This window comes from Carassius auratus, chromosome 8 (genome assembly GCF_003368295.1).
Source record: "Carassius auratus strain Wakin chromosome 8, ASM336829v1, whole genome shotgun sequence".
NCBI lineage: Eukaryota > Metazoa > Chordata > Actinopteri > Cypriniformes > Cyprinidae > Carassius > Carassius auratus.
This window is the reverse complement of record NC_039250.1, coordinates 9,242,550-9,265,985: the sequence shown is the minus strand read 5'-3', so window position 1 is coordinate 9,265,985 and position 23,436 is coordinate 9,242,550. Positions and strand designations below refer to the sequence as shown.

The window sequence follows — 23,436 nt, the reverse complement described above, 5'->3', positions numbered from 1 at the left end:
AGTGCTGAAACCTCCTATTTAAAATATAGAACTCGAATTCTTTTATTTATTTTGACAACGCGCCGCGAGCCCAGGTTTCCAAGGGTGAAGATTGACATGTATTCACCCAGACAGAACGGAGTGCACGCGGGGTTGAAGGCGGTGCTTCGAGTTACTTGACGTTACCATGACACTTGTACACAATCTATTTAGACAGCAAGTAACATGCCTATGAGCAGCCGGGTTGTACACAGTTCAGACAGATGAAAACTCATACTGGTGAGTTGTCAAGAAAATCATCGCAATCTAAAAATGCTGGTACCTTATATATTTCTTGCAATTAATCGAGGTTTCAAAAAAGACACGAATATGGAGACATGACTGCCAATTAAGGTTACTACATTCAGCGCTATATTATTTACCAGATTACAATTTGTATTTCGTCAGCAGGCTGAAATGAGGGGTTACCTCAAAACTTTAAACTGGGTATTTAAACTCCAGCCTAAAAGCACAACTATAGGAAGACACAAAGACTCTGACCTCTGTCTACAGGTATTAAGCCTTTTTTCTTCCCAATGTGTCCAGTCATTATGTCAGTTAATAATTAAACTTTTAGTTTTTCATTATGATGAGATGATGATCTTACACTGAGTAGCCTATGACTTATGACTCCTACTAGACATGTCACTAGAGAGGACATTCACACAAGTGTTTCACACATTCATTTGTGTTTCTCATCTCATCTGTTCAGAATAGTGGGGTTGATGAATGTCATGCCACTATCGACTGGTGTGAAGCAGACAGCTGCTATGTTATCCATGACTTAAACTCTGCCCACGGGACCTACGTCAATGACTGCCGGATACACAACGCCACTGTGCGTCTTTCTCCAGGAGACAAGCTTCACTTTGGCTATGGAGGATCATCATATGAGCTCTGCATTGACAGCGAGAAATCAGTAAAAATTATATTTGAACAGAAAAATGATATTGTGTTCATTTGTTTATAATATTTTCAGTAGTATTTTTTATTGACTTAAGTTCAAGTTCAAAGACACAGAACATATGGTAATTAATTGTCAATAATGAGACAATGTAAATATTCAAGTTTATCAGAACTTAATGCAAAATATACAGAAAATTTTTTCTCCAAACAGCTTCCTCTTCTGGCTGCCCAGTCTCCCGTACCCCAGGCCTGGGTACGAGCTCGGACCCCTTCTGTTTCACCCCACCCTCCCACCAGACCTCGCCCCATGAGTGCCGGGTCCAAACGGGGGCCAAATGCACCTGATCGCAAAACCCAATCTACCAGACCTGGTAAAGACTTTTCAGCACACAATTTTTTTGTCAGTCAAAATTGAATATTACCACATTATTCTCTTTTTTTATTATCCCAAGTAGAAATAAAAACGGTAAAAATAAACCATGAAAAAAAAGCAGGATTTGAAAAGTTTATTAGATTTATTAGACTTCCAAAACCAGGGTTATTATCTTTAACTAAAACATTTAAAATAATTTTGTTCATGGAAATGAAATGAAATAAAGCAAAATATAAATATTAGATAAAAAACATGCAAAAAAAACCCGAAAATTTGAAATGTTGTCTTGTAAATTGAACATTTTTAGGATTGAAACACTATTAACAGACATTAAATACAAACTAAAACTAAAACTGAAACAAAAACAATATAAACCTAAATTTTAATATTAAAAAATACATTAAATTAATTGAAAAAATATTAATAATAGCTATAACAGTACAAATGATTGCTATTTCTAAAACAATACTGTACCAAACTGATGGGAAAGTGAATAATATATAATAATGTAATATAATGTCATTAATTTTAGATTATTTTTGTGAATTTTAATATTTTGCAGGAAGCTGGAGTGGTAACACAGAGAAAGCATGTTATCTTAGAAATAGCACTCAATTTAACAATTCTCAAAACATTCACATCTTGCCAATGGAGGAGGTGAGTTCAACATCTTGCTAAAAACACCCTATTCTCCTTTTCATGCTATTGTTATGCCATCTCGTAAAGCTAAAAGGCTTGAACAGAACACTGATAACTGTGTTCTTTCGCAGGAGGAGAGGATGCATCGGCTAGGAGATGGACACGTTCGTGTGTCTGTGTGCTTTGAGGATGAGTCCCAAAGGAATGATGATGCGATCATGGCCCTGAAGGAGGAAGTGTCAGCTCTCAGGCTCCAGCTGTCTCAGAAGAAACAGGGTGATCCGGATGTCACACACAGACTTCGCTGCCTGGAGAGTGACATCAAAGAGAAGAAAGATCAGATACAACAGCTAAAGGAGCAGGTGTGCTATTACAGTCTCCTTTGTTACGTTACAATTTACATTATTTACAGTTCTGTGATTGTGATGGAGCATCAAGTCCTACCAGGGTCTTCCTTATCTTGAAGGGGTGTATGAAGGGGCCTTTTGCAACCAAGTGCTAGATTAAATGTCATACACAAATACAAAAGCAGCATGTCTGATTTTGTGATACAACCCAAATAAACTGCACCTTTTCTTACCATATGAGTGTTTTTTTTATTTTTACAACAGGGATCATATTGCAGCACAGTATAAAGAATGTGGAATGGGGAAAAATGCAAAGTATAGAGACATATTTTTACAAAGTTGATGGAAGGGTAGTGATTAGTTTCATTATTTATTTTGCTGAAGATGTTTCTTCTCTCTTGAAAATCCATCACAAATCTTTCACATGCTAATTATTAATACAATAACTACTTTGTCTCTTTAATGGATTTAGATGCTGAAACTTCAGAGATGTTCTGGAGAGATGCTCGGACAGGCTGTGACAGAAAGAGATCAGAAGATCAGCAATCTTTTAGAACAGATGGATAAACTGAGGAAAGAAAAGAATTCATCTGCAGGTATGAGGATGATAATATATGGGTGACATATATATAATTATATATATATATATATAGAGAGAGAGAGAGAGAGAGAGAGAGAGAGAGAGAGAGAGAGAGAGAGAGAGAGAGAGAGAGAGAGCGGTTATTCACATTACTGCAATGTTGAAAAATGTAAAATTATATTGACATTACTCTGTGATGTAATATGATACCATTATATATACATTTGTATGTATAAAAGTACAAGATTAAGCATATATAGTATTATTATTTTTATATTTCTTTTAATATACAGTTTGAGTGTGTAAGATTTTCTTTAAAAATATATTTATAAGACATTTATAACATAATATAATATTTAGCTTTAATCCTGAAAAAAGTAATAGCTAAAAGTAATGGAGTAATGGCTGCTGAAAATTCAGTTTCACCATTCAGGAATAAATTACATTTTACAATATACAGATGCTGGTCATATAATTAGAATCTCATCAAAAAGTTTATTTAACTAATTCCATTCAAAAAGTGAAACTTGTATATTATATTCATTCATTACACACAGACTGATATATTTCAAATGTTTATTTCATTAGATTTTGATGATTATAACTGACAACTAAGGAAAATCCCAAATTCAGTATCTCAGAAAATTTAACTTAAGACCAATACATAGAAAGGATTTTTAGAAATCTTGGCCAACTGAAAAGTATGAACGTGAAAAGTATGAGCATGTACAGCACTCAATACTTAGTTCAGGCTCCTTTTGTCTGAATTACCGCAGCAATGCGGCATGGCATGGAGTCAATCAGTCTGTGGCACTGCTCACGTGTTATGAGAGCCCAGGTTGCTCTGATAGTGGCCTTCAGCTCTTCTGCATTTGGTCCACTCAGCAGCAGTCCAGTCTTTTTGCCTTGAGAAAAATTAGTCAAATTAAACTGTCTGTTGTTCAGGAGTGGCTTGACACAAGGAATGCGACAACTGAAACCCATGTCTTGCATACATCTGTGCGTAGTGGTTCTTGAAGCACTGACTCCAGCTGCAGTCCACTCTTTGTGAATCTCCCCCACATTTTTGAATGGGTTTTGTTTCACAATCCTCTCCAGGGTGCGGTTTCCCTATTGCTTGTACACTTTTTTCTACCAAATCTTTTCCTTCCCATTTCCGACCATTTAAAGATCTTTGCAGGTGTTTTGAGTTAATTACCTGATTATAGTGTCACCTGTATTACAATTGAAAATAGTTATTAAATCGAAATAACATTATACAATATTACTGTGTTACTGTATTTATTATCAAATAAATGCAGCCTTGGTGAGTTCTTTCAAAAATAGTAAAAAAACTTCCCTCCTCCAAACTTTTGATCATTTTTATAATATTAAGATTAATTGTTATATTGTTGTATAGTGGAATTACCACAATTTCTTTATTTAGCGTTGGTTGGCAGTTTGAAGAAAGATGTATCTGCTCGAGAGAAACAAGCTCTTCAACTAGCAGCTGAGGTGGACAAGCTCAGACAAGACGTCAGACACAAAGATGCCAAGCTCACAAGCATGATGGACAAGGTTCCAGCATCCCCTTCTCTTTCTACAGCCATTGAGCTCTGAAAATGTTTTAATGATGCTGTTTTAAAATGCTTTATTAATAGAAGATAACTATTCATTTTGTTTGGTGTTGCTTTAGAAGCTGAAAGACACCCAGAAGCATCAACATGAGCTACTTGCCAGAGAAAGTGAAGTAGAATCGCTCAAGAAAGTGAGTATGCTTTGTTTCGCTCCCACTGATCCTGATCTCAACATGACTTAATAAACATACAGCCTCTTAGACACCATGACCTAGGTGGGATTTGAATCCACAACCCCCAGCTCCACAGGCTGATGCCTTATCCATTAGGCCACTGGACTAGGCTAATATAGCTTATGAAATCTGGTGTCATGTGTCTGTTCTTCATGTATGATGTGTGCTGCAGGAACAGGCTTCACTGCTGACAGATATAGACAGACTGAAGCAGCTTCTTCAGCAGATGCAGCAGAGAGAACAGAGAGTTCAGGAAGAACTCAAACTCAAAGAGTCAAGGGTGAGTGAGCTCAATACAGCAACGACAGCTTGGCAAGAATGACTACTCTGGTATCTATTACGCTAACGTATCTGAAATTTCGTCAAAGTTTGACAGTTTCCGTGACTGGATTGTCAAGGCTGTGCATGTTTCTGACAAAGAATCAGACCAAAAGGTAAGAAAACATTTTAAGCCAATCGGAAGCCATGTTTTTGAGGATTGTTTTGCAAAAAAGATTTCAACGTGTTTACAGTATAGGTGATGGAAATGATAATTATGAATACATTATTACAAATGTCCAAAAAATATTTTTCATTTTACTTTAGACATAAATATTGTGTAGTGGGAAAAACTAGTTTGGAAGCACATTTTAAGCGCCTCTATGTGCCGACTGAGCCTTGTATCTCCCAAGATTTGTTTCTCTTCTACTGTCGCCTGAAGATATTTAATATTCAGTAATATTATTGATTTAATGGCACTGACACTATCAGATGAGAACTAAATTTTAGCATAAATTGAGCTAGATAATGACACTAGCTTTGCAAAATCAACTGAATTAAATCAGCACTGAACTGACTTGAGCTGAATAATGACACTGTCATCCACTGTAGTACTGCTTTACAGCTTAATTTACATTTATTTCTTGATTGAAGAATTTTACAAATGAGCTGCTATTTTCATGTTTGATTAATGGTGCTTCTTTGAAATTATTAGTTTTATTAATATGAAGCTGCTTTGAACATCTGTGCTGTTACATGAATGTGACTTAGCTTGAACTCAAGAATCAGATATAGTTAAGTGGACCACATTTATGATATCTTTGTGGTGCTTTTTTATAGCTTGCCAGCTTCAGTCCATATTCTGTCATTATATTGAAAAGAGTTGGCACGATATTCAAAGATTCGCTGGTTTGGACAGACAAGCTGGTGAGAAATCTGTGCCAAAATGTCTTTGTTGGATGAACTTTTTTTATATTTGTTTTTATTTTGCAGGTGTTGGACTGTTTAACTGAGCTAATGGAACAGATGGCGATGTACAAAACCAAAGTGCATGACTTTGAAATGAAACTCAAAGAGGAAGCTCACACACAGAGGGAAATGTTGGATGAGACCCAGCAATTTAGAGCCAGATTGCAAGAATGTCAGGTATTAGTAGGTGGAAACATTGATTATGCCAAATAATGTTGTACGTTTTTGTGTTTCAGCATTGCACAGCATGTTGATAGCTATATAATATCTCTTTCCATTTGTATATAGAGAAAAGTACAAGATGCTTGTGTTGCGGACAAAGTTCTGAGGGAAATATCTGGGCTGCAGGACATGAATTTGAGTCCTGCGCTTAGCTGGATTCAGGAGCATTCCCTTTCTATACTGAACGTCCTGTACAGAGTACTGCAGAATGCTGCTGAGAGATTACAGACAGCAGGGGTTGATGTGTCATTGAAGACTGGAGGTAAGAAATAGAAAGTTTAGAGAGATTTAGGAGAACTGGGTTTGACAAGAATAGAAGTGATATTGCTTTCAGTATTACAGGATTACAAATTAATTAGAAAAAAAGTGGTTGTTTGTTGTTATTATTTGTTTTGTCTAGGAATGTCAGGTGCCTTACATATTTTGTGCCAGAACCACATGGACGTCCAATCCGAGCTAAGGAAACTAAAGGTATTACAGCCAAGTATTTCTAAATCAGTTAAAGAATCAGAAAGTGATCCTAAAGAAACATGTCTTTCTTTCCTGCACTGAAGTCAGAGATGGAGAAGGTTCAGGAGACAGAGATTCAGAGGAGAGATCTTCAAAGCAGGCTGGAGTTGATGCAAAAGCAGTTTGAGATGGAGAAACTTCAGGTGCTGTTGTCTTTCCAAAAACACCAAGTCAAATTAAACTCATTTCATCAAGCTGATGGACTAGATTCATTTCATGAATTGAGCTCACTATAAAATTCTAAAGTTTCACTGAAGTTTCACCTGAACGTCGACCTGTTATTGATTCAGGCAGCAGAGGGACAGAGAGAGATGAAAAACACACTAATGCGACAGCTGGAAGAGGTTATGGCTGATCTACAGTCAGTGAGACAAACTGAGGTGAGGTAAATTTGAAAACTGAAATAAAATTGAATTTATCCTCTTAAATGAAATACAGTTGACCTCGACTCACAACACATGCTCCATATCTTTATTTGATCTGGTTTCTAAGGCCCTATTTAAACGAGTGTGTTTTTGTTTTAAAAAGAAAACGATCCTCGTCTACACTACACAACCAAAAATACATGTCACACCATTCATGCAGGTACAACTATAAATATGTATAGGTAGATTGCTATTATTTAGATGGCGGATGTGTCTATATGCTTAGGGTACAACAACGAGCTTGATTTTATTGTTTACATGGTCATCAGGGATACGCAGGGAGAATGTTGGTAGCCATGCCATCGTTTTCAAAAGTCTACATTTTGGTCCGTTTACACTGAAATGCAACACCAGAGTTTTCAAACTAAAACGGGGTCTACAGCATTTTCAAAAGTCGCCATTTTCGAGGGTCGAAAATGCCGGAGTAGTGTAAACGACAGGCGTGACCATAGCAAAAGTTATTTTTTAAAACTAAAACACACTAGTGTAAACAGGGCCTAAGGTCCTAGTTGCCAAGTTTAGTATATTGTTTATTTGCTTCTATCCTTTTGACACATTAGAAAGTCAATTTCTGCCATGTATGAAAAAACAAATCTTTGGTGAATCATAATAATGACAAAATAAGTTGACTAAGACATAGTCATAATTATGACATAAAAGAATTAAATAAATTTATTTAAAAAAAAATTATATAAATATGACATTTATATAATAACTATGACTTTTAAAGACAATTATCTCATATTTTTGACTTTATTTAAGATTAATTTTTAATGAGCCAAAAAGGATACACGTCACACCTCTGTTTATCAATTTGCACTGGCTTCCAATAGCTGCTCGCATAAAATTCAAGGCATTGATGTTTGCCTACAAAACTACCACTGGCTCTGCACACATTTACCTAAATTTGTTACTTCAGACTTATGTGCCCTCTAGAAGCTTGCGTTCTGCAAGTGAACGTCGCTTGATTGTGCCATCCCAAAGAAGCACAAAGTCACTTTTACGGACTTTTAAGTTAAATGTTCCCTCCTGGTGGAATGAACTCCCCAACTCAATCTGAGCAGCTGAGTCCTTCAAGAAGCCTTCAAGAATCGGCTTAAAACACATCTCTTCCATCTTTATTTGATCCTCTAACTTTAACACTGACTATTCTAATTCTATTCTTTAAAAAATCTAACTACCTTTCTAATCGTTTTTTATTCTATTTTCTTTTCATTTATTATGCAATTGTATATGTATGTGTGTGTGTGTATGTGTAAAGACCTCTAACTAGCTTGCTTTATTCTTTTCTTTTTCTTTTTTTATTTTGTATTCTATCTGTTTTCTTTTTATTTATTATATTATTTAAAATCCCATGCTACGTGTACTGTGTTAACCTAACTGAGACTTGTTATAGCACTTATATATCATTGCTCTTTTTGTTGTTAGTGTCAGCTAAATGAATAAATCTAAATGTAAATGTAAGACATAACAATGAGATAAAAGTAATAAAAGTCCTAAAAAGTTAAATTATAAGAAAAAATTGCCTTTTTGTTATAATTATGTTTTTCATAAGCCAGGGTTTTCATCTCAGAATAATGATTTACCAAAGCTTGATGTTTGTGGAAACGGGTATCCATAGGACCACACAATGTAAGTTGTTCAACTCCATGCCTGTCACTTTACTGCCTTCCAAGAGTGCCTTGCGCGGGGAGATCGAGACACGCGAGGCTGAGTGGCAAACCAAGATGGAAGAAGCCAAGATACAAGAGGCAGAGCTGAAAGAAATGCTGCGTGAATTACATCTCAAAGAGGAGGAGAGGAGCGAGAAGATGAAGCAGTCTGAGGAAAGAGAGGCCCAGGCCCTGCAGAGAGGAGCTGAAGAGGAGAGAAAGAAACACAGGGTTGAGGTAGAAGAGTACAGGGAGCAGGTGCGACAACATGCATACACCATTGTTGCCATGGAGACACGAATACACGATGCTCAGCAGATTGAGGAAAGATGGAAAGAGATGGAGGAGGAGAGAGACTCACTGAAGGAACAACTCAAAGGTGAGCACAGCCTCTCATAAACATTTTAAAACAAAGAAACATTATGATTCAAAATGAATATGAAGTATTAACTTATACAAGAAATATAAGAAATTAGCTTATGTAGAAACCAGTTTTACCTTTTTTTAATATCCTGCAGTTTCATATGTTACCTGTTGAGGGCAGCTTCTCAACAGCCTTAGGTTCCTAATTAAAACTAATCTGTGCAACAGATTTTATGTGTCCTACATATGTGTTCTGTGTTCATTATCATGTTTACCCTTGTTGTACCTGTCCCACAGAGGCACTCGGTAGGCTGGAGGGCTTTGAAAGCAACAGCACATCTTACACATCAGAAAAACAACAGGACCTGGATCAAACCATAACATCCCTCCGGTATAATAACGCTCTCATGAATACCAACACTGCATTACCCATCTTACGAAATCTATGTTGTATATTTTTATGGTAAATATTTCTCCTGTTAAGCCAGTAGGCCTGCTTCACAAACCAGTTGCAACAGCTCTGGGCGTATATAAGATTGTAGCTTAAGGATTTATATATTGCATAAATTGCTTTGTAAACCAATTCCCTTACTCTGTCATTACACTCTCTGTGAGAAGGATGATATCCATACACTGTGCTCTTGTTAATGAATAATGCACGAGGTTCATTATTTATTCATGCATTATTTATGAAACTCTTGCTTAATAACTAATTACACAGTCCATGTCTCCCTCTTTAAATCATCTCATAGATCAGGCACTGTTAAATAGTAGCTGCAAATATGTCTCTTTTTCTACTTCCTTGTATTTTTTACTATACTATTAGTCAAACTGCTAAAATCTCCTAAATTATATTGATAACCACAGACAATGTACATGCTTTTTTATTTATTATTTATTTAGTGATATTTTTTTTCATTAAAAATGATCAGGAGTGTTTATGAATTTCTTATTATTTTCATTAAATGAGCTACACCATACTCAAACCTACTGTACTCTACTGTATTCAGAATAAGAATGTTTTTAATCGGTCCTGCAGGGCGTCTCTAGTCTCATCCCAACAGGAAGTGGTCAGTCAGAGTGAGATCATCAATGCCCTAAGTCGTGACCTGGCCCAGGCTCATGCTCGGCTCTCTGATATGACAGGTGCTGCACAATCAACACTATACAAGACCAGTATGTTGTCGTTTTTGTGTTTCTAAGCATGTCTCTCTGTGTAGGAGAACTTAGCGAACAGCAGAAGTTAGAGTTGGAAAGTCATAAAGCTTTGGTGGTTGACCAGAAGATTCAGCTGAGCATGCTCACACAGAAGCTAACCATGATGTCACAACTAGTGCAACAGAAAGATGAAGAGACAAAGAAACTGGGAGAAAAACTGAGGTATGAGCAAAAATGACACAGTACAATGGCCTCACAGAAATCAGACATAAACTGATGCATTAAATCATTTTTGTTAGAAAAACTGAAGAGGATTTGAAAAGTAAAGCAGCAGCGTACAGAGAGATGGAGAACATAAGCTTTGTTCCACATCAAACCTCAAGAAACACTAAAGTGAGTTTGCCACCAACCTGGACAATCATTTATCTAAATAATTTATCACTTTTGACCTATAGAGGATTTAGATTTTCTATTCATTTCTGAATAGAAAGCTTATAACAGGATATTGAAACTTATTCATTGAATGAGTTCCACTGAGGCACAAAATATGCCTAATATTAGCTTTTTGGAAATTTCTGTTCATCAGAGGATTCTGAAAATAATATTTACCAACACAACGGTTTTCAATATAAATCATAAGAAACATTTCTTGAGCACCAAACTCAGCATATCTGAATGATTTCTGAAGGGACATGTGACTAAAGACTGGAGTAATGATGCTGAAAACGGAGCTTTGCCATCACAGGAAAGAAATCTGGTTTAAAATATACAGTATTAAAACAGAAAACAGTTCTTGTAAAATATAAAAATGCAGCATTGGTAAAAGGCTTCTTTCAAAAAACATACATAAAAAGTCTTACCGACCACAAACTGTACATTCATAAGACAAAATGGGCAACAAAGAGAGCAAGGAGTCACACAAACACACACACACTCATAGATCGCAAACGGACACTTTGCTAACTGATATATGGATGTTGTTTTCTCAGGATGTGGCAGTCATGACAGCTCCTAATGATGTCATCAATCAGGGGTCAAAACACAAAGGTCATCGCCGTGAGGAAGCGATTCTTCAGCAGCAGGAAGGTTTGCGTGACATGAGAGAGCGAATCAGAGCTCTTGAACTGAAGTGGCCTAGTAGTGAGTCTTCTAATCTCTTGTAACTAATGATCAAACCTTTGAATCTGGCAATCCTTATCTGATCTAATTCAGGCCAACATTAACCTACATTATCACTTTTCTTCTGTATTGTTTACAGAGCGTCTGTCCCAGCAGGGGGAGCAAGAGAGACAGGGTCAGAAGAAGACTCAGAGACTTCAGAGATCTGCAGCTCCGAGAGGACCCATCAGTTCTGTGGTATTCGCTTTAAACATTCAGATTTACGTATTGAACAAGAATATTTTATTGCCAAATTAGAGTAAACATATCAGTCAACACTTTATGACAGCAAAGGAAAAAATATTCTTTATATCTTTCATGAAACCATATGGAAAATCACTGAAATAACTATATGAAATAAGTATAGTGAAATAAAAAAGCACTGAAAAAAGATTCTTATTTATTAGTTTGTTTGTTTAGTTTCTGAAATGTCACAAATAATTAAAATCATGATGAAAATTATCAAATTTGGGCATACTTAAAGAGAATCGAAATTTATGTATTTAATATTTTGATAATAAAATTATAAAATTTCTTAATATTATGATTTCAGTTTTACTAGTAACATTGCGCTCTCAAAATCAGTTTTCAAAGTGAAGAATCTGGTCCGTTCAGACCAAAATTGTATGATACAGGGACATCTTAAAAAAAGGGTGATCATCTGACTCAAATTTCTAGTTTCAAGTTATCATCATCAAACTGGAAGAATGCTAAAAAATAATATATTGGAGATTGTGCACCATTTTAGGTTACTTATCAAATAAGCAAATTTGAGACCGTGAACCATTTTAAAATAAAAGTCAAATGTTCTTGTTTCCATTGAAGCTCAAGATGCTCTTTGGATCGCTCGCAAATGTTGAAGAACACTATCATCTGTTTCATAAACTTATAAATATTTAAATGCTCTCAGATTTTGTATGTGTATATTCCTGTGAAGTGTGTTATACATGCGCTTATCTGATTCCCACAGAGTGGTTTTGCGTTCCCTGAAGCTCTGACGGAGGCAGCACGAGAGCGCACAGCCAGACTGGACATGTCTGATGCTCTGGAGCTCAGTGAGAGAGCAGTGAGTGCAGTACGCATTCAAACTAAATTGTGTGAAACCTGCATCTGTGGCCCTGAGATTGTGCTCTATTTTGAGTTTGCTTTAGTGAATCATTAATGAATCATTATTTTTGGTCTTTGGTTTAGTACCTGGAGCTAGCACGCATGCTGCATGAGGCTCTGGAGCTCAGCGACGGTGAGCTGTCAGGCTGTGCTAGTTTAAAGCACCTACCTCCCGACGAGAGACAGCACCTAGTCTCTATGAGACAAACAGACCTGGAGTTTTTGAGAACCCGCCTTGATCTACAGAACAGACAAAGCCAACAACAAGAACTACAGCTGCTGGAGAACCAGAGAGAGATACACACACTCAGGTGCAAAAAAAAAAAAAGAGCGCACACTCATGACAATTTTATATTAAGATATTAAGAAAAGACACTATAAACTCCCTCTCTTCCTTTAGAGTATTTCATGTCCCAAAAAATAATATAACACAATGCATATTTAATATACATTTGTATATACATTTTAATAGTTGTATAATGTATTATGTTAAATTAACAATAACATAACATAAAATGATGCATATTATGATGATGCGATAATTATTTTTAGTGTTTGATTTAAAAAACAATGCATGTTATTACATTAGATTATTTTATATTTACTGTACATTTAATACATTTTTAGAGTAATGTAAAAACAATAATATGGCATACAATAATTATTTTATATTGTAATATGAATAAGATATTATGAAAAACAACTATGAACTCCCTCTCTTCCTGTACAAAAAAACTAAGATAAAACCAAATAATTTATAAAATATCATATCTCATATCTCATATATCATATCATATCATATCATATCATATCATATCATATCATATTATATCATATCATATCATATCATATCATATCATATCATATCATATCATATCATATCATATCATATCATATCATATCATATCATATTGATGATGATGACTACCTGACAACTATCTTTCAGAGAGAGCCAGGTGCTGGGGTTCCAGACGCAGGCTGAGCTTGAGAGAGTGAAGGCAGAACAGGAGACTCAGAGACAAGAGACAGAACAGCTTCGGCAGGCTCTACAGGACAGCATCAACCAGCTGCAGAGAAAGCAGCAGGAACGCAGTGTTACCAACAGAAATAATAGGGTATCACACATACAAGCTCACATAGAAAGTGAGAAAGTGAGAAAGTCTGACTGACAGCAACTTTGTGACAGAGAGAGTAAAAAACACAAAATCTAAAAGTTGCACTTTCCCTGAACAAACTTGCATGCGGCCTGCAATTCTGACTTGTCCCTTAGATGGTAAAAACAAACATTCGGGAAAATACATTGCCAGTTACGAAGTCTATAGAATCATGATGCTTTTACACACAAATGAACTGATTTCTTTGCCTATTTACATTTTTAACATTTGTGACATACTGTCTCCTGTCTCTCTATAGAGAGCTATCTTCATGGGGTTCATAGTGCCATCTATAATAAACACTTTCTCTGCAGAGCCTTAGTACGGAGAGAATGGACAGAAAGAGTGGAAGAGTGGGCCATCACAACTGTATACCAAATGAAAGCTACGAAAAGGTACGTGGCAGTGGCAACAGTGGATGGGTTTTGAATCAGTGCCCTGATGCAAGAGCTTGTGTGTTTGATCTCCAGAACATATGTAAGGTCTAAAGCCATGCTGTCTGTCACAGGCTGCCTGGGGTTTTACAGAGAAACTCCACACTGCGCAATTAATAGATTTTTCAGCAGCACTACCCAATTTGTTCTTTCCTGAGCTAATAATCTCACTGCTATAAATGAAGCATGAATCTGTTCCTGTTCGTTTGATGTCAGACCTATTAAAAAAACTGCGCAGACAAAATACAAGACTGCATCTTTTTAATACTTTCATCTGCCACAATAATGTTATGGATTTGAATTATCTCCATTTGGGGGCTTTTCTTAGCAAATATTCATTACAAAATTTTGATGTCATGCATAATTAATTTTATTGAAATGAGCCCTATTGACAGCCCTATTTTTAACTGTGTGTGTGTGTTCGTAGACCCCAGCAGTGAAGAAATGGACCTCACAGAAGAGACTGAGAAAGAGAGAGAGTGATCTGGATAATCTAAAGAAAGAAATGGGGCAGAAACAGCAGATCTGTTCAATGGTCTCTGATTTGGCCAAACCTTCCGAGAGCTCCCAACACCCTCTGCTCACTGAGGCCCACTGACATCAACACAAATGAAGAGCATGCTGAATTATGTTGTAATAATAATAATAATAATAATAATAATAATAATAAATGTTATAATAATGCTTAATTGTCATTTCATTTCTTTTCATCATATCATATAAATCTATCTATCTGGCACTTAGAGGCTTTCACATATATGGAGGCTTATATATATATATATATATATATATATATATATATATATATATAAACATGTCTAAAATGTAAGTTACTCAATATTTGTTATATGTTGTATAGCCTTAATACAAACACATATCTAATGGACAGCCATAAAAACCAAGCAGTATGTCCTAAGCTAGTCTGCACCCACTTCCGGATTCCAGTGTAACAAACCTAAGTTTCATTAAAGCTACAATTATTCATATCAAGCCTGAAAACTTTCCATGGGAATTAACGGGAATTCATGGGAATAAACTGGAAATTTGCACAATTGCAGGAACTGGGGACTTAAATGTAGTTGAGAAAAAAAATCTTGCAACATACTCTTAGTTTAAAGGTTTATGGAGAGTATTACATTATGAAAAAGACAAAGATCCAAGAGATAAATTAGTAATGAAGGTTGGATGATCTAGTGCACACACTAAAATAGATTATATATTAAAAGAAATTACCTTAATCAGGGAATTAATAGGTTGTTAGCAAAAAGGAAATTAAGCGTGAAGGACACCTGATACCCTAATGAGGGGTGCTTAACAACAGTATTGTTGCTGAAGAGTGTGATTATAAAACTTCTAACTTAGTTGATTTTTGTTTTATTTTTGCATTAACTGCTTTGTATTGTAATCAATAAAATAAGAGATTTTATCGTTACTATTGCCTCCCGTGAAACTTTACTTTTAACTACAAACCGAGCCTTAAACAAGATCAACCACACGGGAGAACTTCTAAGAGACTCCTGAAGAATTTCAACTTGCAGGCGGCTGAGTGCTTTATAGTTTAGGCTAGATTTAAATATACCTTAATAATCATAGGGTTAATATTAGATATTAGAATCAGATCATCAGCAAAATACCAGTGGCCCCACGTAATATTTGAAATGTTCCTCATCTTCCTCATCAGTGCTGATCACTATATGAAGCGGGTGGATGAATTCCAGCTAGCATCTGTTCCATTCAGATTTCTGGCATCAATCCAGCCCATTAGAAGATCAAGAGGGGAAAATCAGTTCAATTATTGAAAGAGGGTCCAATTCTTTGTGCTTTGCTACCCAAACTGTCTCCTTCTATTAGAGACTGCTTCCCTGTGGTAAAATGTTGGTATTGCATTATCAGCTGGTAGAGTTTGATGCCTGTAAGTGTAAATACAGTAGCCCAAAAAGCCCAGTATAGTGTCAAATATAGTGAGACTTCAAGTGAGTTTATCTTGGGACTAAATGGTTAGCAGTTTAATTAAAAAAATAAATAAAATTTTTTCAATTGCAGAGTAGTTTATGCATTTTAAGTCAAACTTAAAAATGTAGTTTTTGAGGTCACTCTATTTGTTTGAACATTTAGATGTTTTAAACTCATCAAGGCGGCATTTATTTGATTCAAAATACATACACTTTACACTTTAACATTAATACTTTAACTGTAATAATTTTTTTTTTACACTTTCAAGTTTTCTATCTAAATATATTTTAGAATTCAATTTATTCCTGTGATCGCAAAGCTGAATTTTCAGCACCATTACTCTAGTCTTCAGTGTCACACGATCCTTCAGAAATCATTATAATATTGATTTGCAGCTCAAGAAGCATTTATTAATATTATTATCAATGTCAAAACTTTTTTTTCAGTTTTATTTGATCAGTAGAAAGTTCCAAATAATTTAGCATTTAACTGAAATAGAAAGATTTTTCAACATTATACATTTATGCAAAATATGTTTTTTGTCCTTTTTTATCCATTGTTGGCTGGGTTTCTTTGACTGTGTTCTGTGTATACATACATTCATGTACATCCAAATATCTAACGTCTGATGTTTTTTTATCACATAGCCTATATAAAGACACTGACAGCATCCTTCATCACAGATAGCCTCTGCTGAGGAGACTATAAAGGCAGCTGAGTGCTGATGGACCATTTCATCAAAAGCTATTCTATCATTCGTAGATATCCGGCGGTCCCCTGAGAGATATCTGAAAGTGTAGGCATTTTCCCATCCTCTCCCCTCATGAAAATGCTGATGATTTCATGAAGGAGAATGACAGAAGCGCTCTGAGAGGGTCCATAAATAGCAGTGGGTAGTGAGGTTGATGGGCCTAGCTAGGAGTAGGGATGGATTCCTTAATGACCAAAATAAATGGCCACTCAATCCATCCACAAACACAGTTTGTCTTCACCCCTGACAGCCTGTCCTCCCTAAACAAATGTTCACTTCTGATGTAATGTGCTACTCTCTAGATTTATTGTGTGGTGTGAAGGAGTTAGTCTGTGCTGACATACTGTATACGCATTCCTGCAGGTGGCAGCACATACAGTAACATATAGATGTCACTGAGACTCTTATAATGTGAAAAATCTTGTGTAAAAAAAGGTAATGTAAATGATTCTACTTCATAAAAATTGTGCTGAATACATTTGGTTTTGATGTATTATATATGGCATTGATTCACTCCACCAGTGCCAATTCTGTTTTGGGTCATGAGCACATCATGCTACACATACAGCACAGTTTTTGGTTCATTTTGAGGTGGATGTAATGTAAAAGTAATGAGTCAAATTTATTCATAAACAGCTCTGATTTACTAGAAAGTCCAAGTTCATAAGAATCATTCACCCAGGAATCAGGCTACAATGGATTTTCTTTTTTTTTTGATTCACTAAAATTCACTAAAGAGAATCAGCTCATAGGAGACATTCATTAGGGATTTGGACTACTGGCTGTGATCACTGAACTATATAAATGTTCTCTGTTATAGATCAGACGTTGTGCTGAACGTGTTTTTGATTCATTAAAAAAGAACCATCTAAATCAGTGATTCTCAAAGTGTGGTATGAGTATCACTAGTAGTACGCAGAGGAATCACAAAATTAAATAAAAAGCAATGTTAAAAAAGTAATGTTAAAACACAATACATTTGAATTGAATCTTTATTTGAGTAAAGTTTTTTTCTTTCTTTCTTTACATTTAAGTACAGTTTTTATTTAACTTTTAGGTACAATAAATTTTAATTTAATCATCATTTAAATTTTTTATTTAGCTCTAAGCACAGTGCAGTGTTAATGTTCAAACTGTGTATTTACAAAGTGGCTGACAACAGTAAATATTCTTATTAGGATTAAAAATTCTTCGATTTTGAACTATGCAGAGCTGTAGATGAGTAGTTAGGCAACCCTATACAGACACCTTGGCAATTGAATCGACATTGGCTGGTAAATATTTTAGTTTTCTCACCAGACTGATATAAACATAAATCATTTTATATATATATATATATATATATATGTTTGTAAAGTGGCACAGTTTTTTAAATATCTGAAAATACACGATTAACATCAGTCAGTCAAGCATTATGATAAAGTATTATTTAATGATAGAACTTAAGTAATTAGAAGAAAAAAAACATTGATATCCATGTTTGAAAGCATATTAGTCATTTTAACTGAACATTTTTTCTGGACTGGTGGTGGACTTTGTTTTGTTCATTCAGTGTTTCTGTTCAAAAAAATGGGGGGAAAACAAACAAAAACACTTAAGATAATGATACTAACTGAAAAACAGCACTTCAGTGAATCTTTCTGTGCATCACTTTGCCAGACGGGGAATTTTATTAAGTAATACGAAGCATTCATTCAACCGATTCGTTAAAAAATTCTGATTCATTTATTAATGAAACAAGTTACTCTCACTGAATCATTTACTCAACAGAATCATTCAAAACGTGGGTACATCAACATCTGTTGCTATATTCTAAACAGTGTACATGATATACAGGCTAAGCTAGTAGCCTACATTGCCTTTAAAATGATCTTTGTGACCATTAAAAAAGTGTATTTTATACCTATAGTAGAAATGTGTGTATGAGTTGAACAGTACAAAATATTTCAAGTCTATTTCAACAGTGTTTATTGATTTTCTTAATGATTTGTCATGTCTGAGAACTAATAAAGAAAAAAAAAAAAAGATTCTGAATCTTATTTTTAATAGCATATGATCCCAAGTCAACTGAAGAGGTTGTATTGCCTATGTTTTTCTGTGGAGGGGTCTTATCAAGGCACATGTTAAGGCGTGTATGTGTAAAATGTGTCTGAAAATGTTGTCTGAAAGACTGGATCCTCTTTGCAGATAACTTTCTTCTTTGGGCCCTTAAGGATGACATCATAATGGATGATCATATGGCAGCAGGAAGTGTTATCTGTGACATGTTCAGTAACAATAACCTCAAATGCACAGAAACAAACATTTCCAGGCACACACACACACACACACACACTCCATCCTACTCTTTTCCAAAAGACTGCTTTTTATCTACACAAGACACACGCAGACCCATTCATATCCAGAAGCAGTCCCTGAAACCTCATGGGGGATAAGTTTTGTTTGCAGTTAAAAAGGACTGTCTCCAACTCAGGGGTAGACAGAGGGTTGTGGATATGGTAGAAGCTTTTGTTTTATAAATCTATGAAAACAAATATATTTTATAACAGTCACTTGAGTATTTGAGTCTGGATCCTTTAGCTGAACCCACTGAAAGTACTGTAAATCTGATATAATTGTATTCTGTTGTATATGAGATTTAAAATAAAATGTAACTGGTTTTTTAATAATGTTTTGAATTGTCTCTTATGCTTACCAATCCTGAATGCAGTTGATCAAAAATAAATACAGAAATATTGTGAAATATTATTACAATTAACAAAATTTCTGTTTTGTATTTGAATATATTTTCAAATGACATTTATTCCTGTGAGGCAGAGCTGAATTCTCAGCACACGATCCTTCAGAAATCATTCTTACATGCTTATTTGATGCTGAAGAAACATTATTATTATTATAATTATTATTATTAATGTTGAAAACAGTTTTGCCGCTTAATACATTTGAAGAAACCATGCTACATTTTTTCAAGATTCTTTAATGAATAAAAAGTTTAATTGAAAAGTATTTTAATTATTTTTTTTCTTTACTATCACTTTTGACAATTCACTTAATCTTTGTTGAGTCAAAGTAGGAATTCTTTTAAATAACAAGCAAAATGTTAAGATTTTAAGATTAACAAGAAGGCAATCGATTTCTAATGACATGAACAGATTTTTGATGCATTGGACAAAATATATGAAGTCTTTGACCTGACCAGTCACATTATATCCACTTTGAAGACTTAAAAATACTGTATATAATTGATCCAACAATTAATATATCATATAAATATCATCTTTTGTGAAAAAAAAAAAGTTTGTAATGACAAGTGGGTGAGAAAACAATGACAGAATTTTTCTTTTTTGGTGAATTAATAAGGACTCTTTTCACTGACTGTGTAGGACGTGTTGTGTTTGGCAAAAATAGCTTTACCGCTTGATTCAACAGTCTCAGAAACAAAGAGAATCCCTTTTAAACTAACTTCACTGAGTTACTCCAAATATTCTGGTACAAAAAGATGCAGGGCTCAGAAGCAGGGTGCCATAATAACGATTAACACTAACGAGAATGTGGGAAATTACACTCTTTCCTTCAAGCTCAACACTTCTGTCTTGTGGGGATGGGTGATAATAATAACCCCTTCTCTCGAAAAAACAACCTTTGCAATCACACAGAGCAGCACATCACATTCAGTCACTTTTTAAAAAAAAGGTATGTACAGTACATTGAAATGTATTAATTAGACTCTGCCCAGCCACTGACATGGATGGAGGACCTGCTGAGAGCAGTCTCCTTTCCTCCGCTCTATCATGATCTCCATCTGAACCTTTTTATCTCTCCTTTTCTGCCGTACTACATTTCATACTATCTCTTCTGCACACTACACTTTGAAGTCTCTGTGCTCTTTAGAGAGGCTTGCCTGTGTCAGTGGGGATTTGCATCGCTAATGGGAGTAATTTGCAGTCTGCGTTGGGCTGATGTGCCTGCAGCACCGGACTCTATGGTGTGACCCAGCTTTACCACCCAATCAGAAGAATCTGACACGCATACAATTGTTTAGTGGCTTTACTAAGTAGAAAGTTAAGTATAGCCAAGTTCAACCATCCATCCATCCATCCATCCATTGATGTGATGTTCCACCCTTCTGCAGGTTCTCACCTATGGTGTTTCTATATCTGAGCACTGAGATTCCCTCGATCTGGTTCCTGGAACTGAACATCCTACAGTCCATTCTGCCCAGCAGCTTGAGGACAAATTCTGAAGAATTGCGGGTAACAATGCTGGGTGGAAAACACTCTGATTTGACCAGAAAAAAAAAAGAAGAAGTTCAGCTTCTAATAAAATCACTCAGGGTCTCTGTCTCTCTTTGCTGTTGTTGGGTGTTTTAGCCCTCATATTTCTGGGAAAGAAAGAAACATAAAATGCTCAGATGGATATTGATGAATGCATAAGGCAGACTGTCTTCTGTAAAATGTTTGCAATTCTTGGGGAAAAAACATGAATGCGGAAGATTAATAGATTAGGAGTGGTAGAAAGCTCAGGATTACCTTTGACCTGCAGGCCTTGTACAAAAAGCACAAATCCCCCACACTAATAATCACAGCACCACAGATCTGAACATGCTGGTTTCCTGTAACACTGCCTGATGTCCACAGCAGTAACCAGGGCATGTAGATTCAGGCATTAAAGTCTTTATTGCAAAATTTGGCTATACCAATATTGAAGCATGTACAATAACTTTCACTTAGAATCAGACCAGATTATAATCTTTTTCTGAAAAAAAAGAAGATATTTCTTAGAATTAATTATTTCATTAAGAATTAAGTTTCTCTTAATTTTTGTTTTAAGAATAACATGAAAGGATTTAATGCTGTCTAACTAAAAGTTGTCGAATATAACAAATTCTACACTAGTAAATCTTAACAATAAAATGGTTTACATTTAATTTAATCTTATAGGGCATTCATTTACTCACCCTCATGTCATTCCAAACTTGTATGAGTTTGTTTATTATGTTGAACATGAAAGTATATATTTTTAAGAATGCTGGTATTCAGATAGTTGATGGTCCCCATTGACTTCCATAGTATTTTTTCCCTGCTATGGGAAAGTCCATGGGTACCAACAATTGTTTGGTTCTTCAAAATTCTTCAGAAAGTCTTCTTTTGAGTTCAACATAAGAAAGAAACTTATACAGGTTTGGAACAGCATGAGAGTAAAGGATGACAAAATGTTCATTTTTGGCTGAACCTTTCCTTTAAGCTTACATCCAAGGTTTTAAAAGGTTTAGACTTTATCTTATCCTTTGACAGATTTGTATCGGAATAATCAGAATATTTTTAAATATCGATGACTGTGATATTTTTTTTTTTTTGTCGTGACTTTGTGTGGGAGGAAAGCTGAGTATTTTCTAAGAAAATGCTGCAAAAGCTAATCAGCGACTTTACTGAAAAACTTTTTTTAAAACCATTTCATCTTAGTTGTCCTCTCATTAAATTAATCCTAAATTAATCCAATGAATCTTTTGTTCAGACACTCCAATTAGTCAAAGCAATCCTTTTTCCTAATAAACTGTTAGAACCTTTTTAATCCAGTGCTACAATAACATCTTAACAGCAATTTTGATACATCCATTCAAATTATCACAGTCTTGCTTTGTGCTCTCACTGTCTGCTCTGTTACCATGGTGATTAGCCTATTTGTGTGTGTGTGAGACAGGGGTGTGCAGAACTTGATCCTGCGAACTGCGTGAGGGATCTGGAGCAGACCATATTGATCATTTTGGTCCTGGGCCGCTGGCTGATGCCGAAGGGCGACATGTCACATGACCAACTATCCCAGCTCCTCATGGTTTACGTGGGGCTTGGAGCTGATATCCTGGACTTCTTGGACATGTTTAAGCCACAAGTGAAGACCAAGCAGGCCATGATCATTGGCCATGATCATTGTTGGGCTAAGTTTGCTCTCCTGGGACTTTATGCAGTTTCCTCTTGTTCTTACCCAGACCAGCCGTCCCAAGGTCCAGGTGGGGGTTCAGACAGACAGCACCCAGCCTGGGCAAGCTGGGACGGACTGTTTCCTGTTGCTCTAGTGAAGCCTGGAGCCTTCTGCTAATGATGGGTCTGCAGGATGCACCACTCCTGATTTACCGTCTGTATCTCTTGATACATGAGAATGTTTTGAACCAGATGATGATGATGATGATGATGATCTTCTTCACATGCAAGAACATCCTCATTGTTTTGCTGGAGGTCTACAGGATCTATGTTGTCCACTTTGAGCAGAGCAATCCAGGGAGCAGAACTGAGTCATGTGACCTGTCACAACTATCTATCCATCTGTCTGTAAATCTGACTCTAGAGAATTTATTTTTAAAGTGCCTTGTATGTTTAAAAGTTTTTGAAGGTTAAACTTAAACGAAAATTTATTTTTATCAATAGGATTCAGAGCTTTAGATTCTGAGATTATATTATTTAAAAAGCTGACAGCTAGCATGTGCAACACAATACAGCACAATAGGCAGCGGCTGCTATACCACGCGAGGCCAGCAGATGGTAGTGTGAACAAACTCAATGTGAGGACAGAGCTCTTGAAATTCGGAAATTGCTCTGGAGATCACGACGCCTCTTCAGCTGTACCTTGACGCACACAGCAACCTGTGACATTTCAGCATCTAACATCAGATCAA

The 23,436-nt window shown here is 35.7% G+C and overlaps 1 protein-coding gene and 1 pseudogene across 2 annotated transcripts; both read left to right on the top strand.

Moving 5' to 3' along the window:
- Positions 1 to 142: 142 nt before the first annotated feature.
- Positions 143 to 14,678, top strand: fhad1 (forkhead-associated (FHA) phosphopeptide binding domain 1). 2 transcript variants are annotated; one of them, XM_026269555.1, is made up of 28 exons: positions 143 to 258; positions 427 to 531; positions 731 to 937; positions 1,136 to 1,295; positions 1,860 to 1,954; positions 2,068 to 2,298; positions 2,756 to 2,879; positions 4,290 to 4,420; positions 4,539 to 4,610; positions 4,825 to 4,932; positions 5,021 to 5,086; positions 5,904 to 6,056; positions 6,168 to 6,363; positions 6,502 to 6,572; positions 6,656 to 6,754; positions 6,902 to 6,991; positions 8,713 to 9,067; positions 9,349 to 9,442; positions 10,091 to 10,197; positions 10,272 to 10,431; positions 10,509 to 10,602; positions 11,199 to 11,349; positions 11,468 to 11,565; positions 12,338 to 12,433; positions 12,559 to 12,785; positions 13,421 to 13,589; positions 13,943 to 14,023; positions 14,490 to 14,678. In XM_026269555.1, exons 2-28 carry the CDS (start codon positions 436 to 438, stop codon positions 14,658 to 14,660), a joined length of 3,702 nt encoding a protein of 1,233 aa, XP_026125340.1. In that variant the 5' UTR covers positions 143 to 258; positions 427 to 435; the 3' UTR covers positions 14,661 to 14,678. The 2 variants fall into 2 exon arrangements, with proteins under 2 accessions (XP_026125340.1, XP_026125341.1); XM_026269556.1 differs by having other exon boundaries at positions 155 to 258; positions 430 to 531.
- Positions 14,679 to 20,908: 6,230 nt separating this feature from the next.
- On the top strand, positions 20,909 to 23,210 carry LOC113107930 (transmembrane protein 26-like; annotated as a pseudogene).
- Positions 23,211 to 23,436: the final 226 nt, after the last annotated feature.

Bases quoted from the DNA above. Each gene is read 5' to 3' on its own strand.
- fhad1 (XM_026269555.1), top strand. From the start codon at position 436: ATGAGGGGTTACCTCAAAACTTTAAACTGGGTATTTAAACTCCAGCCT. The intron at 6,992-8,712 runs GTGAGGTAAATT...CTGCCTTCCAAG, and splicing joins AGTCAGTGAGACAAACTGAG to AGTGCCTTGCGCGGGGAGAT. The intron at 10,603-11,198 runs GTGAGTTTGCCA...TTGTTTTCTCAG, and splicing joins AAACCTCAAGAAACACTAAA to GATGTGGCAGTCATGACAGC.